This window comes from Natator depressus, chromosome 6 (genome assembly GCF_965152275.1).
Source record: "Natator depressus isolate rNatDep1 chromosome 6, rNatDep2.hap1, whole genome shotgun sequence".
NCBI lineage: Eukaryota > Metazoa > Chordata > Testudines > Cheloniidae > Natator > Natator depressus.
Window position 1 is genome coordinate 2,678,727 of NC_134239.1, and position 15,104 is coordinate 2,693,830.

A 15,104-nucleotide genomic window follows, 5' to 3' on the forward strand; every position below is an offset into this window, starting at 1 on the left:
TATTGTCCTTGATGGTATGAAGCCACTTCAGCGCAGCATGGTTGATTTGCAGGTGGAAACACCGTCCCCAAACATATGGGCTTAGCTTTTTCAGCGCGTACACAATGGCGTAACATTCCTTTTTGAACCTGTTTCTTTGACTTTGGGACAGGCCACTTTTGGATAGCATCCACTTTGGCCTGTAGGGGGCTGATAGTTCCTTGACCCACCTGGTGTCCAAGGTAAGTCACTCTGTTTAGGCCTATTTGACACTTCTTAGCCTTAACAGTTAGTCCTGCCTCCCTTATGCGCTCAAAGACTTTTTGTAGGTGTTCCAGGTGTTCTGCCCAGGAATCCAAAAATATGGTCACATCGTCAAGGTAAGCGACTGCATATTCTCCCAATCCCACTAGGAGACCATCTACAAGTCTTTGGAAGGTGGTGGGTGCATTCCACAGCCCGAAAGGGAGTACATTAAATTCATACAGCCCGACATGGGTGATGAAGGCTGACCTTTCCTTGGCGGATTCATCTAGCGGTACCTGCCAGTACCCCTTGGTTAAGTCCAAGGTAGAGATGAACTGGGCCCATCCCAGTTTCTCTAATAGTTCATCTGTGCGTGGCATTGGATAGTTGTCTGGGCGAGTTACAGCATTTAGCTTACGGTAGTCCACGCAAAAACGTATCTCCCCATCTGGTTTGGGAACTAGAACCACTGGAGATGCCCATGCACTTCCAGAGGGGTGGATTACACCCATCTGCAGCATGTCCTGGATCTCCCGGTCTATAGCAGTTTTAGCTTGAGGAGGCACCCGGTAAGGTTGGACTTTAATTGGGTGAGCATTACCTGTGTCAATGGAGTGGTATGCCCGTTCAGTCAATCCTGGGGTGGCTGAGAACATCGGCACGTAGCTAGTGCACAGCTCCTTGATCTGCTGTCGCTGCACATGCCCAAGGGTCATGGAGAGGTTCACCTCTTCCATGCCACCAGCACTTTCCCCTTCGTAGTAGACACCTTCAGGCCACTCAGCATCATCTCCTCCTGGGGCTGTAAACTGACAAACCTTTAATTCTCTGGAATAAAAGGGCTTTAGAGAATTAACATGGTACACTTTAGGCTTGAGGTGGGGGATGCTACGAGATAGTTAACAGCTCCCAGGCGCTCTTGGACCGTAAATGGCTCATCCCACGATGCTTCCATCTTATGGGCTTGGAGTGCCTTCAAGACCATGACCTGGTCCCCTACTTTGAAGGAACGCTCTCTGGCACATTTATCATACCAAGCTTTTTGCTCTTCCTGAGCATCTTTTAGGTTTTCTCTAGCAAGGGCTAAAGAGTTTCGGAGGGTGTTTTGTAGGTTGGTTACAAAGTCCAGAATGTTAGTTCCAGGGGAAGGCATAAACCCCTCCCATTGCTGCTTCATCAACTGTAATGGCCACTTAACCTCACACCCATACACAAGTTCAAATGGTGAAAACTCTAAACTGGGACTTGGCACAGCCCTGTAGGCAAAAAGCAACTGCTGCAACACTAGGTCCCAGTCACTGGAGTGCTCATTTACGAATTTACTTATCATGGCCCCCAAAGTTCCATTAAACTTCTCCACCATGCCATTTATTTGATGGTGGTGGTAAGGGGTGGCTACCAAGTAGTTAACCCCATGAGCTTCCCAAAGGCTTTTCACGGTCCCTGCTAGGAAATTAGTTCCTGAATCCATAAGGATGTCGGAGGGCCAACCTACCCTGGCAAAAATGTCTGTTAATGCCTGGCACACACTTTTAGCCCTGGTGTGGCTTACAGCTTCTGCTTTTGGCCATCGGGTGGCAAAATCCATGAAAGTCAGTATGTACTGCTTCCCTCTTGTTGTCTTTTTCAGAAAAGGACCCAGAATATCCACAGCTCCTCCTGAAATGGAACCTCAATGATGGGGAGTGGCCAGAGAAGGGCTTTGATCTGGTCTTGGGGTTTTCCCACTCTTTGGCACACCTCACAAGACCGAGCATAGGTAGAAACGTCCTTGCCCATTCCCTCCCAGTGGAAGGACTTACCCAAACGGTCTTTGGTCCTGTTCACTCCAGCATGGCCATTAGGATGATGGTGGGCTAAGCTCAAGAGCTTTTCCCAGTACTTAGTTGGAACTACCAACTGTCTCTGGGGATGCCAGGCCTCCTGGTGCCCACCAGAAAGAGTTTCCTTGTATAAAAGTCCTCTTTCTACAACAAACCTGGATCGATTAGAAGAGCTGAGAGGCGGTGGGTCACTCTGTGCCACCGTCCAAGCTCCGTTGAGTCTCTCATACACTTCCTGCTCTGCCTGGAACTGTTCCCTTGATGCTGGAGACATCAGTTCCTGACTGGATTGTGGACTTGGGCTTGGTCCCTCTGCAAGCGATGCAGGTGATGGGGCTGTTTCCGTTGACTGTGAACTGCTCTCTGCCAGTGCACTATGTTGTATTTCAGGCTCCAGTTGAACTTCTTGTGTAGGTTTATCTGCTTCTGCCAGTGCAGGCTCGGTGGTGCCCGTTGGAGTTGTAGATGGGGTTGCAAGCGCTGGATTCAGTGCTGGCTGCTCTGCCCATTCTGGTTCTGGTTGGGTCTCTGGGACTGGATCCACTACTGCTGTTGCAATCATTGGCAGGGGATCCAGTTCTACCACCTCAGTTTGGGGCTCTGATAACACAGACGGGGCCTTGTATAAGGCTCAGGAACAGGGATAGGTTTGGAGGGTCACTTAGCCTGGGGCTGCAGGTGACCATTCCAACCCTCTTGGCTCGCTTCACATGGTTGGCCAAGTCTTCCCCCAGCAGCATGGGGATGGGAAAATCGTCATAGACTGCAAAAGTCCACGTTCCTAACCAGTCCTTGTACTGGACAGGCAACTTGGCTGTAGGCAAGTTTAAAGAGTTTGACGTGAAGGGTTGAATCATCACCTGGGCCTCTGGGTTGATGAATTTGGGGTCCACTAAGGATTAGTGGATAGCTGACACCTGTGCTTCAGTGTTCCTCCACGCAATAACCTTCTTCCCGCCCACACTCACAATTTCCCTTCACTTGGAGGGTATCTGGGAGGCATCCAGGCCTGGGGACCTTTGGTGTGATTCTGGTGTAATCAACTGCAATCTGTTGGGGTTCTTGGGGCAGTTGGTCTTTACATGCCCCAGCTTGTTACATTTGAAACATCACTCAGCTGACGGGTCACTGGGGCGAGGTGGGTTGCTGGAGACTGGTGGGGTGGGATGTAGCGGGGCAACGACTCACCGGTGCAGCGCCTCCTGCTGGTCATCTTGGGAATTAGCTCTTCCAGCCCAGAGTGCCCTCTGCAGGCTAGTGTCTCGCCTGCCACTGGTCCCGTGCCCCTCCTGGACCCCAGTGCCTTTAACTTGGGGTTCTGCCCCAGCAGTCCCCACACTCTGGGTCTCCCCACCCAGGGGAACCCCCAACCCTCTAAACCCACCTTTCCTCAGTGGCTACTGCCAGTCACCATCTAGCCCTTGCTCACAGGGGCAGACTGCAGTCTGTAAACCACTCATCATCAGCAAGAGGGGGTTGGACCAGCTGCCTCTGCCTATTCCCAGGCTACCCCTCTGTAGCCCTAGTACCTTTCCTGGCCTTTAGCAAGGCCTGCAGCCTGTGGGTTTTCCAGGCTGGAGCTCCCCAGCTCCTCTGGACCTTCCCCCAGCCCTGCCCTATTCTAGGTGCCCTGCTCAGGTCCTTCTCTCTCAGAAGCTGGAGACGCCTACAGCTCCTGGCCCTCAACCCTCTTATAGAACCAGCTGTGGCCTGATTGGGGTGTGGCCCCAGCTGTGGCTGCTTCCCTCACTCAGCCTAACTTTTCCGAGCTGCAGCCCTCTCTAGGGCTGCTTTTACTATTGGCTCCCACAGGCAGCCCTCTCCAAGGGCTGTTTTAACCCCTTCAGGGCCAGAGCAGGTGACCACCCCACTACATGGGAGGATAAGGTGTTTGGGGGTTTCCTTGGGATGTAGGTGGGGCCTTGGGCTACCCCCAGTAGCAGGGTGTGGTCTGAGGTTGTCCCTTCTGGTCTCCGCTCCAACTGCGACCAGTTTTTTCTCTCTCTGCCACCTCCACCCATTTGGCTCTGATCTCTCCTGCCTCAATTACAGTTTTGGGCTTCCCATCTAGGATGTACCTTTCTATTTCCTCAGGAACACCCTCTAAGAACTGCTCCATTTGCATTAGGAAAGACAGATCTTCCAGAGATTTAACACTGGCTCCTGATATCCAGGCATCCCAATTTTTTACAATGAGGTAGGCACGTCGGGAAAATGCCACGTCTGGTTTCCACCATAGGGCTCTGAACCACTGACGGGCATGCTCAGGTTTTATCCCCATTCTAATTTTGGCCTTTTTAAAAAGAAATTCGTAGCTGTTCATATTTTCTTTAGGCATTTCAACTGCCACCTCTGCTAAGGGTCCACTGAGCTGCAGCCTCAGCTCCACCATATACTGGTCTGTAGAGATGCTGTACCCAAGGCGGGCCCTTTCGAAATTTTTTAAGAAGGCCTCTGTATCATCGTCTACCTTGTAGGTGGGGAATTTTTTGGAATGGGGAGCGGTACCTGGAGAAGGACTGTTAGGGTTATCTGGTAGACCCAGCTTAGCCCTTTCCCGATCTAAGCGCTTCAGCTCTAACTCTGTCTCCAAGCATTTTGCCTCTGCCTCCAAGCATTTGGCCTCCTTCCTCTCTTCCACTTCCAACTCCAAGCCCTTTAAGGCCATTTCTCTTTCATCTTCTTTCTGTCTCTCTTCAGCTTCCAATCTGGCTAATTCTAGTTTCTTTTGGACCTCACTTCCTGTCATCCTAGCCTTCCTGTGCTTAGCCTAACCTAACCCAAGAGTGTTACTACAGACATTTCACAGTGACATTCATCACCGGCATGGCATTAGCGCTCAGAAAAGACCTCGCTCCACACACGCTTCTAATGCAGGAATATCATATGCTGTAAAAAGAACAGGAGGACTTGTGGCACCTTAGTGACTAACAAATTTATTAGAGCATAAGCTTTCGTGGGCTACAGCCCACTTCATCGGATGCATAGAATGGAACATATAGTAAGAAGATATATATATAGATATATATATACATATACATACACACACACGAGAGAACGAGAACGAGGAAGTTGCCATACAAACTGTAAGAGGCTAATTAATTCAGATGAGCTATTATCAGCAGGAGAAAAAAAACTTTTGTAGTGATAATCAAGATGGCCCATTTAGACAGTTGACAAGAAGGTGTGAGGATACTTAACATAGGGAAATAGATTCAATACGTGTAATGACCCAGCCACTCCCAGTCTCTAGTCAAACCCAAGTCAATGGTATCTAGTTTGCATATTAATTCAAGCTCAGCAGTTTCTTGTTGGAGTCTGTTTTTGAAGCTTTTCTGTTACAAAATTGCAAGTTGATTAAGTTGCTTATCACTTGAGGTTCAGCCCCCCTCACCACCCCATCTGTATAGCCCAGTAAATCTTCGCAAAGGATTCTTCTGAAAAGTAAAACCCAGACTAAGCATCTCTCACCTGCTAGGTGTAGACACCCGGCAGTGTTCTCCCCACTTGTGAGTGTGAGGTTTGCCTCCACCCCTTATTAGTTTGATGTGTCCGTGTGCTGCTTGTATGGAAATGGAGCTGAACACACCATCCTTTCTTTGGGAGAGACCTGTTTAACAACTCCCTTGACAAACCTGGTTTGAACTCCTTTTAGTGACCATTCCAGCATATGTCCATAACCCTTAATACCCCTTGCATATGTACATCACACAAGGATATGAATGATCAGCAATATATAAGTTTTCAAATCATAAAATATCAGGGTTGGAAGGGACCTCAGGAGGTCATCTAGTCCAACCCCCTGCTCAAAGCAGGACCAATCCCCAATTTTTGCCCCAGATCCCTAAATGTTCCCCTCAAGGATTGAACTCACAACCCTGGGTTTAGCAGGCCAACGCTCAAAACACTGAGCTATCCCTCCCCCCTCACAAGGAGCATTTTGCACAGAGATTGTTACAATAGAGTATAGGGTGTGAATACTAGGGTCTAGTGTCACAGGTGACATGGTCTATCTGCACCAAGGGTTAGAAAGGGCTGGTGTGGGATGGGGACCCAGTCTAGGAGGGGGTCACAGGGTCAGCCACAGAAGCACAGCTAGAAGGACCCTGGGGATTGTAAGAGGAGAACTGACACTGTTTGGAGTGACAGTGGTAGATGGATGGGGGCTGATCAGAGTGAAGTTCACCTCCGCGAAAGTCACACCAGGCATGTTCGTCTTGATCCACTCATTGTGGGCGTTGGGACGGTTGTAGACTCCAGGATAACCAGGGGCAACACTGACTACCCCATTCACTTTTATCGCCATTACCCAGCTCACAATCCCAGCAAGGTACCAGGTCCCGCCTTCTTCACACACCAGGGGTCCCCCAGAGTCACCCTAGAGAGAGGGAAAGAAATAGGGTTGGAAAGAGTCCAGTCTGCATCGTCCACAAGGGCAGTGCTGGATTCTCCCTCTCTCGATGGCTTCACATTCCCACTGGCTGCCTTTCTGGGAGATGCTTTATCCAGACAAATTGTCTCTGGGCACAGTAATGGGGTAACCAGGTGCAATTGTTGGCTGGGTTATACATTAGGTCAGACTGAATGGGCTGATGGACCCTGCTGACTTTATACTCTACAGACACATCCTCAAGGCAAGAGGCATCTTGTCTAAACACTGGGGAATGAACTCAGGGTTCAGCCCTTCCATCCAAGCCCACTGTTTGGTGGGTGCCCCCAACACACAACACCAAACCAGCAGGGGCAATGGACCAGGAACAACAGGGCCCAGCACAAAGGGGGCCCTGATCTTTCTTGGGGTCTGGGTATTGCCCAGCAGAAAGGGGGAGGTCTTCCAATCTCAGTCAGAGAATCTCACCCAAGCAAATCCTTTATAGCCTTCCGGGTACTCAGCACAAATCATGTCATCTTTGATAGGGTTGTAATCTGAAGGCTCTTGTAATCCTTCTCGGTAGCAATCGTTGCAAATGGTGGAGTCTACGGTGAGCACCTCCAGCTCCTGCAGTGTCTCCGGTGGCTTATAAACCGCTGGAATAAAAGGCCTGAGAGCAGGGTGACTCGTGGCACATAATAAGCTGTCACATTAAGGATCTAGAAGAAGTTTCCAGCTCTGGAATGGGAGTGGGGTCTAGTAGGCTAGAGTGGGGGCACAGGAGCCAAGACTCTTGGGTTCTCTCCCCAGCTCTGGGAGGGGAGTGGGGTCTAGTGGATTAGAGTGGATAGGGGGCAGGTGGCTAGTTTCACACGTTCTAAAGGCAACAACCCAGACATATAAAGGTATTTTAGGTGCTGCTCTGATTAGCTTTGCAGCCCCAAACCTGATTTAGAAGCCTAAGTTTAATTATAACCACTTGGGGGAAGATAGTCATAGGGATTCAGGCACTTATTGGCACAGGACGGAATGTAGTGGGATTTTGAAAATCTCCAAGGCACCTACAAAAGATGGTGCTTTGGAACCTAAGTCTAACAGAGCGTCAATGGGAGTTAGGCGCCTAACCTGCACAGCCACATTTGAATACCCTGTTCGGAGACCGTCTGCACCTTTAAGTGCCGAAAATGCAGGCCGGTAGGGTGCATTTGAAAATGCTGAGCCTTGTCTACACACAGTTTGCCCTGGTTTGGTTCAATGGGTTTAAATTTCTGAGCAGAGGCTCCTGATTTCCAGGTCAGGCCGAAACACAAGGCCATGAAGAAGTAACTAGGTGTGTGATTGGATAGTGCTGGGTGCCAGCTGGCGGCCAACTCTGACACGGCTTCCTGCTGGTCTAGAACCGGCATCGGCAAATACACAGGTGCCAACTACCCCACGAGGAGTGGTTTGAAACCCATATTAGGACTCAGACACACCAAAACATGAACATCTCTTCTTTGTGCTAGGAATTGAATCCCCCATCCATCAAATGATCATATTTATTTTTAAGAATGTTTTTACGTTCCTCAATTTAAATGCTCAGTTTTGCAAAATTATGGGTTTTAAGCATTTTTTAATTTTTATTGGCTTAAATTTTCCCAGTTGTGGACATTTATGGGAGGGGCTATTCAATAACTATTTAATGACAGTGGAGGTTGAGATTCAAAGAATCAAAGCTTTATAACCATTAAAACGCAAATGGTCAATATCCCATGTCAAAAAATGGAAAGTAAATATCCTTAAATCAAACTCGGAGTTCTCAAGCAGCATTTCTCATCTTTTGGCTATGTGTAAATTTTGATTATTTCCAATCAAAATACATTTTTGTCGGTCTGTGTGTGTACGGTGAAATCAACATTGACTGACAACAATCCAGTCCTTCCAGGGCTGTGTATAATGGCACCTGTATAAATGTGCGGCTGTTAAACTGTGCAACCATATAATAGTACAATCGTACAACCATACCTGTATAACTATACAACTGTGTCACAGTACAACTGTGGCTGTTTAACCATGAGAACAGCCATATGGGGTCAGACCAAACGTCCATCTAGCCCAGTATCCTGTCTTCCCACAGTGTTTGGTGCCATTCAGAGGGAATGAACACAACAGGGCAATTTATGGAGTGATCCGTCCTGTCATCCAGACCCAGTTTCTGGCAGTCACAGGTTTAGGGACACCCAGAGCATGGGGTTGTGTCCCTGACCATCTTGGCTAAAAGCCATTGATGGACCTGTCCTCCATGAGCTTATCAAGTTTCAGAGTAACAGCCGTGTTAGTCTGTATTCGCAAAAAGAAAAGGAGGACTTGTGGCACCTTAGAGACTAACCAATTTATGTGAGCATAAGCTTTCGTGAGCTACAGCTCACTTCATCGGATGCATACTGTGGAAAGTATAGAAGATCTTTTTATACACACAAAGCATGAAAAAATGGGTGTTTACCACTACAAAAGGTTTTCTCTCCCCCCACCCCACTCTCCTGCTGGTAATAGCTTATTTGTTAATAGCTGGATTTGTGCTGGAAATGGCCCAGCTTGATTATCATACACATTGTAAGGAGAGTGATCACTTTAGATAAGCTATTACCAGCAGGAGAGTGGGGTGGGGGGAGAGAAAACCTTTTGACTGGTAAACACCCATTTTTTCATGCTTTGTGTGTATAAAAAGATCTTCTATACTTTCCACAGTATGCATCCGATGAAGTGAGCTGTAGCTCACGAAAGCTTATGCTCAAATAAATTGGCTAGTCTCTAAGGTGCCACAGAAAAGTCTCCTTTTCTTTTTATGAACTTATCAAGTTCTTCTTGGAACCCAATGTGCTTTTGACCCTCACAACATCCTCTGGCACCGAGTTCCACAGGTTGGCTGTGCGTTGTGTGAAAAACTATTTTCTTTTGTTTAAGACTTCTGCCTATCAATTTCCTTGGGTCAGCCCTAGTTCTTGTGTCACACGAAGGAGTAAACAACACTTCCCTGTTCACTTTCTCCACACCAGTCATGATTTTATAGACCTCTGTCACAACCTCATCTTATCCCTGTAATTGTGTGAATGTACAACCATACAACTGTGGCTATAAAACCATATAACTTTAAGAGTAGCTGTATAACCGTGCAACCATGTAACTCTTAGGCCATCTGTGTATATATGAGGCTGCTATCACCCAGCCTGTGACCTTCATCCAATGCTGGCCTTTCCCCTGCCCTTCCCCTCTCTAACAGCTACGAGTCTGCCTCACCTTGTGGGAGAGTGTTCCCCCAACCAGTCACCCAGCAGGGTTTCCCAGCGGGCACATGGACGGAGGCGTTAAGCAGGCACACGGGGCTGATGGAGGCCGTGAACGCAATCGGCTTCTCCAGCTCCACCAGGGCGATGTCGGCAAGGAAAGTGCTACTGTTGTAATTGGGATGGGGGATGATCCGCGTCACCGATGAGAACGACTCAGTTGGGGTCTCACTGACAATCCGGTTTTCACCCAGCTGCACCCCATATGCTGAAACGGCTACGGACCTGGATACAAGAAAATCTGATTGGGGAAGAACTGCACAGCAATGCCACACAGGCATGGCTTGCGCAGCGCTCAGATGAAGCTAGCTCTGGGGCAGGGTCGCTGGAGAACAGCCACACATAACACCACAGGGGGGATGGCTTCCTAAAGCAGACGTGCAGCCATCCCTGAGGTGGAGCAGCGGGGGATCAGCCACGCAGGAACACTGCACAACAGGAAGCCAGTAGAGAGGGAGTCCTTCCAGAGCAGCCGCGGTCACTGTCTCTGCCCTGCCTGGGGTACTCACAGATTGAAGCAATGAGCTGCTGACACCACCCAGCTCTCAGAGATGAGCGAACCGCCGCAGATGTGGAAGCCGTTCTGCTGCACGCTGACCTGCCAGGGCCAGGCCCCGTCCTTGGCATCTTCACCATTGAAGATGCGCCCTGAGACCGAACGCTTGCCACAGCCTGGGAAGAAAACAGGGAACCTGCATTATCCCCAGGCAAGGGAGCTAAAGTGGGGAGGGTGTAAATAATTATAAGTGTTACCTGATGATCAGAGAGCAACTCGTTCCCCTCCCAGAGCCAGGGAAATAACCCAGGAGTCATGATTCCCAGCTCTCCCCCCCCCCACCCCGCCACACACACACACACACACACACTTCAACCCTCAGACCTCAGAGCAGATAATACTGGCATTTTGCTTTGGGCACTTTTCCTGCTCGATTCCAACTCCCACGAGCCCTGTGATACTTTTTGAGGTGACCCACAGTGTCTGGGTTGCACCACCCCCTGCTCCCAGCACGAGGGAGCCCTACCTGTGTCCACCAGGAAAAACTCTCCCAGCCGCCAGCTGCTGGAATTCCTGGCGTGTCGCAAGTCCTGCGCTATCCCTCTGCAGGCAGCAATTTACACACCCAACGCAGTTACACGCCAGTGCCCCGTCCCCTGTCTTCGGCACACCTGCCATGCACATGGATCCACTGCCTCTGTGGAAACGGCGCTCCCCAGTTCACTGCTTTCACCTTAGTTCTACCTTCTCCTTAGCACCTGGCATGTAGACGATGTGACAGAATATACCCATATCCACTATTGTAATAATCTTTGCACAGAGTTTTCCTGGTGAAGTATTGTTTGAAAACTCATCATTTGCTGGTCATTAATGTCCTGCTAAAAGACATGCGGCCAGATTGCACGTGAAGTTATCAGATTCCCCTGTATGACGTTACTCATATATGTTCCAAGTCTGGGGACTGGCCGAACCAGCTCCTCAGAGACAAAGGGCAAGCTGACCCCTCAGCCAGGTGTCAGCAACAGCAATGGGTCATTGCCTGCTCAATGGCCATTCTTTGGCAGGAAAAGGGGCAGGGGTGAAAAATCTTCATCTTAGCAGAGAAAGAGTCTGGAGTTCCCATCCACACAGGCTGCCTCTTGCCCTGCTTCCCACTGGAATTGCTTCTTAAAAAAAAGGGACAGGACCATAAAAGGAAGGGGGCAGACACCTCCTGCTCGAACCCACTAACCCCTCCCAGAGCCAGGGAGAGAACCCAGGAGTCCCGGCTCCCAGTCCGCCCCCTGCTGGGCTCAGGTTGGCAGCTCCCTGCAGCCTCTCTCTGATTGGCTGCTTCCCCAACAGCCTCTCTAGGCAGCTTGGAGGATTCACCTCTACTGCTCATCCCTGGGGTGGGGTGGGGTAGGACTGTGAGGCCTTCAGCAGGGCCTCCGGGCTTGGTACACCCGGTCACAGCATAGTATTCCCTTAAAGGAATAACAGACTTAATATGGTTGCACTTTCCAGGAGAGAGCTGGGCAGCACAGAACGTACATTTCTGGGGGAAATCTGGGGCTGGGGATATGTCGGGGTCACCCTATGGGACTCTTTAAGGCTGGTAATAGCCAGGGTGTGGCTGGGCGGCTGGAGCACACACACAGACAGAGCTGGGAGCAAACTGCAGGTTGGAGGCTGTTTGTGAGCAGTCCAGACTGGAGGCTACAGCAGCAAGGCGTCATAATGGGCACCCCAGGTTATGGGGCAAGGGTGACACAGCTACTCATTAGTCTGGACTGTGCCCTGGGTATGTCACGGGCATGCCTACGACAAAACCAAAGTGAAGTTGTTTTAACCGGGGGTGAGGGAGAGATTCAAAATAAAGCCAAGGAACGTGAGGTTACAGATAGAAGAAAAACAAAACACAGTCTACAACCTGTACCTGTTAGCAAGATACTGTCCTGTCTGATAGGGTGTTACTCACTAAATGGCGAGTTCTTCCAGCCCTTGTCCAGCCAATAGAGCTGGAGTCTACCATTCCTGAGACCTCACCCCCCACTCTCTGTGGGTTCATTTGTCTTTGTGAACCTCCAGCCCGCGTCTCGTCCAGACAGTAAACAGAGGCTGTCTCCACGGGCGTCCACTTTTCAGACTCCCCATCAGTTTTGGAAGACAACAGCCTACGTCACCAAGCTCTAAATTCATTCCCCACACAAATGTCTCACAATAATTCGACAATCAGCTGAGCCTCAGAGACCCCACGAGTCCCCTTCAGTGTGCCTGGTTGGACATAGATATAATGTCCCTGCCAGCACGTAGCTGGGTGAGTTTGGGCATGTCTATGTTGCAAGCGCTTAGGGAGTGAAGGAAGAGCAGGCAGGGCTCAGAGTATTGGGAGTTGAGGCTTCCACGGAGGTTAGGTTAAAGATATCATGGGACTGGGTACAAGGTCATTTAGATATAAAAGTGTTATTTACATAGGCCAATTACATAAATTAACAGAAGCCATCTTGGTAAAACTTTAACTCATCCTGTCTTCATTCTGCCACTAGGTCGGAAAGAAAGAAAGAAAGAAAGAAAGAAAGAAAGAAAGAAAGAAAGAAAGAAAGAAAGAAAGAAAGAAAGAAAGAAAGAAATGGAAATGAAATCAAATGAAAACTAGAGAATGACCTTAACTTCCATGATAAACTTGGTTATAACCCCAATGATAACCTTCACCCAATGATACCCTTAACTCTAACCCAATGATAACCTTAACCACAAGATAACCTTAACCCTTGTCCCTAATCCCAATGATACCACCTTGTTCCCCTGCCCTAACACACGAGACCCCACTCTGTTTGCAAGTCAGGCTAGGACCCAGGAGTCCTGGCTCTCAACCTAATTCTCATTCCAAATCACCAGGGCAGATAAGTCTCACATTTTGCTGTGGGTGTCTTACCTGCCTGATTCTGACTCACTGGAGCACCTAAGGAGCAAACAAAGAGAAAAGAAAGCTATCACTATGTGTCTGTGAGGGAGGGGGGGTTATACAGTCATTCCTGTTGTCTGACACGATGTGTCTTTAGGAATGGGTGCCAATAGCTTCACCCACAGTTCTCAGGCTCCACCTACTCTCCTGAACCATCCCTGCTATCCACAGCAACAGCTAAAAGTCTTAGTAGTGTCGCTATTCAACTCACCATCTGTAGGTTCCAGAGTTAACAATCCCCACTGATCTGAAAGGGGTGGATCAGGAGTGAATACCGAAATAGGGGCTAGATGGGGAGGGGTATCTATGAAGAGTGAAGATGTTGGATCCTCCTGTTATTTACTAGCCCAATTCCCTTCCCCCCAAGCCAGTATGTCTCTCCCCTCCCCATGGGAAGTAGGCCCCCGTCTCCCAACTCCATTCCACCCTACACTCACCCTGCACCAGGCTCGTCGCCAGCAGTGCTATGGCCAGGAGGGAGCAGAGATGCTCCATGATCATCCTCGCCTGGTTCTGCCTTGGCCAAACTCAGCTGGCTCCACCGCTCCAACCAAAGCCCGGCTGGAGAATGAATGTGCCGGGGCAGGTTTTTATAGACATGGTTCCTGCCTCCGCCCTCCCCAGATAAAGATCAAGAGAGAACAGATGTGACCCATCCCCTCATGAACCACTCAAGGAAACAAGTGCTGCTAAATTCTGCACGCGAACAGGGCACGACCATCCTCAGTCTGCTCTACCTGGAACTGCTCCATTAACGAGCATCCTGGAAAACCAACAAAAATGTCCAACAGCCAAGGTTTACGGTGGGGAGGCCCACTGTAATTTTAACTTCCATGTTTTGTTAGCAACTGAATGTGCCGAGAACAGATGGCCAAGGACAGTGCCCAGGCAAAGCTAAGGTTGTAATGGGGGTAAGGTTAGCATAGGGGATTCTAAGGTGAGAGGACACCACTGTGATCAGTTAGTCTGACCCTTGGTATAACACCGGCCAGAGACCTGCCCTCAAATAACTCCTAGAGCAGAGCTTTTCGAATCATAGAATCCTAGAAGATTAAGGTTGGAAGAGACCTCAGGAGGTCATCTAGTCCAATCCCCTGCTCAAAGTAGGACCAATCCCCAACTAAGTCATCCCAGCCAGGGCTTTGTCAAGCTGGGCCTTAAAACCTCTATGGATGGAGATTCCACCACCTCCCTAGGTAACCCCTTCCAGTGCTTCACCGCCCTCCTACTGAAATAGTGTTTCCTAATATCCACCCTAGACCTCCCCGTCTGCAACTTGAGACCATTTCTCCTTGTTCTGTCATCTGCCACCACTGAGAATAGCCGAGCTCCATCCTCCTTGGAACCCCCATTCACATAATTGAAGGCTGCTATCAAATCCCCCCTCACTCTTCTCTTCTGCAGACTAAATAACCCCAGTTCCCACACCCTCTCCTCATAAATCATGTGCCCCAGCCCTCTAATCATTGCCCTCTGCTGGACTCTCTCCAATTTGTCCACATCCCTTCTGTAGTGGGGGGACCAAAACTGGACACAATACTCCAGGTGTGGCCTCACCAGTGCCGAATAGAGGGGAATAATCGCTTCCCTCAATCACCTGGCAATGCTCCTACTAATACAGCCCAATATGCCATTGGCCTTGGCAGCAAGGGCACACTGCTGACTCATATCCAGCTTCTTATCCACTGTAATCCCCAGGTCCTGCTGATCTTGTTTTAAAAAATGTCAGTGATGGAGAACCTATCACAACCTTTGTATATTGTTCCAAACATTAATTAATCTCACTGTTAAAAATGTACACTTTCTTTCCTATCTGAATTTGTCTAGCATCAACGTGCAGCAATTGGATCAGACTGACTGAAGAGCCCATTATTAAATATGTGTTCCCCATCTAGGTATATATAGACTGGGGTGAAGT

General features: G+C 49.2%; 1 protein-coding gene across 1 annotated transcript; it reads right to left on the reverse strand.

The window, feature by feature from the left end:
- Positions 1 to 6,117: 6,117 nt before the first annotated feature.
- LOC141988475 (serine protease 27-like) lies at positions 6,118 to 13,696 on the reverse strand. The gene is made up of 6 exons (XM_074954275.1): positions 13,624 to 13,696; positions 13,157 to 13,183; positions 10,253 to 10,415; positions 9,697 to 9,968; positions 6,907 to 7,076; positions 6,118 to 6,426 (listed from the first exon to the last, which is right to left on the reverse strand). The coding sequence occupies exons 1-6, from the start codon at positions 13,685 to 13,687 to the stop codon at positions 6,118 to 6,120; spliced, it is 1,005 nt and encodes a 334-aa protein (XP_074810376.1). The 5' UTR covers positions 13,688 to 13,696.
- Between the last annotated feature and the right edge of the window lie 1,408 nt (positions 13,697 to 15,104).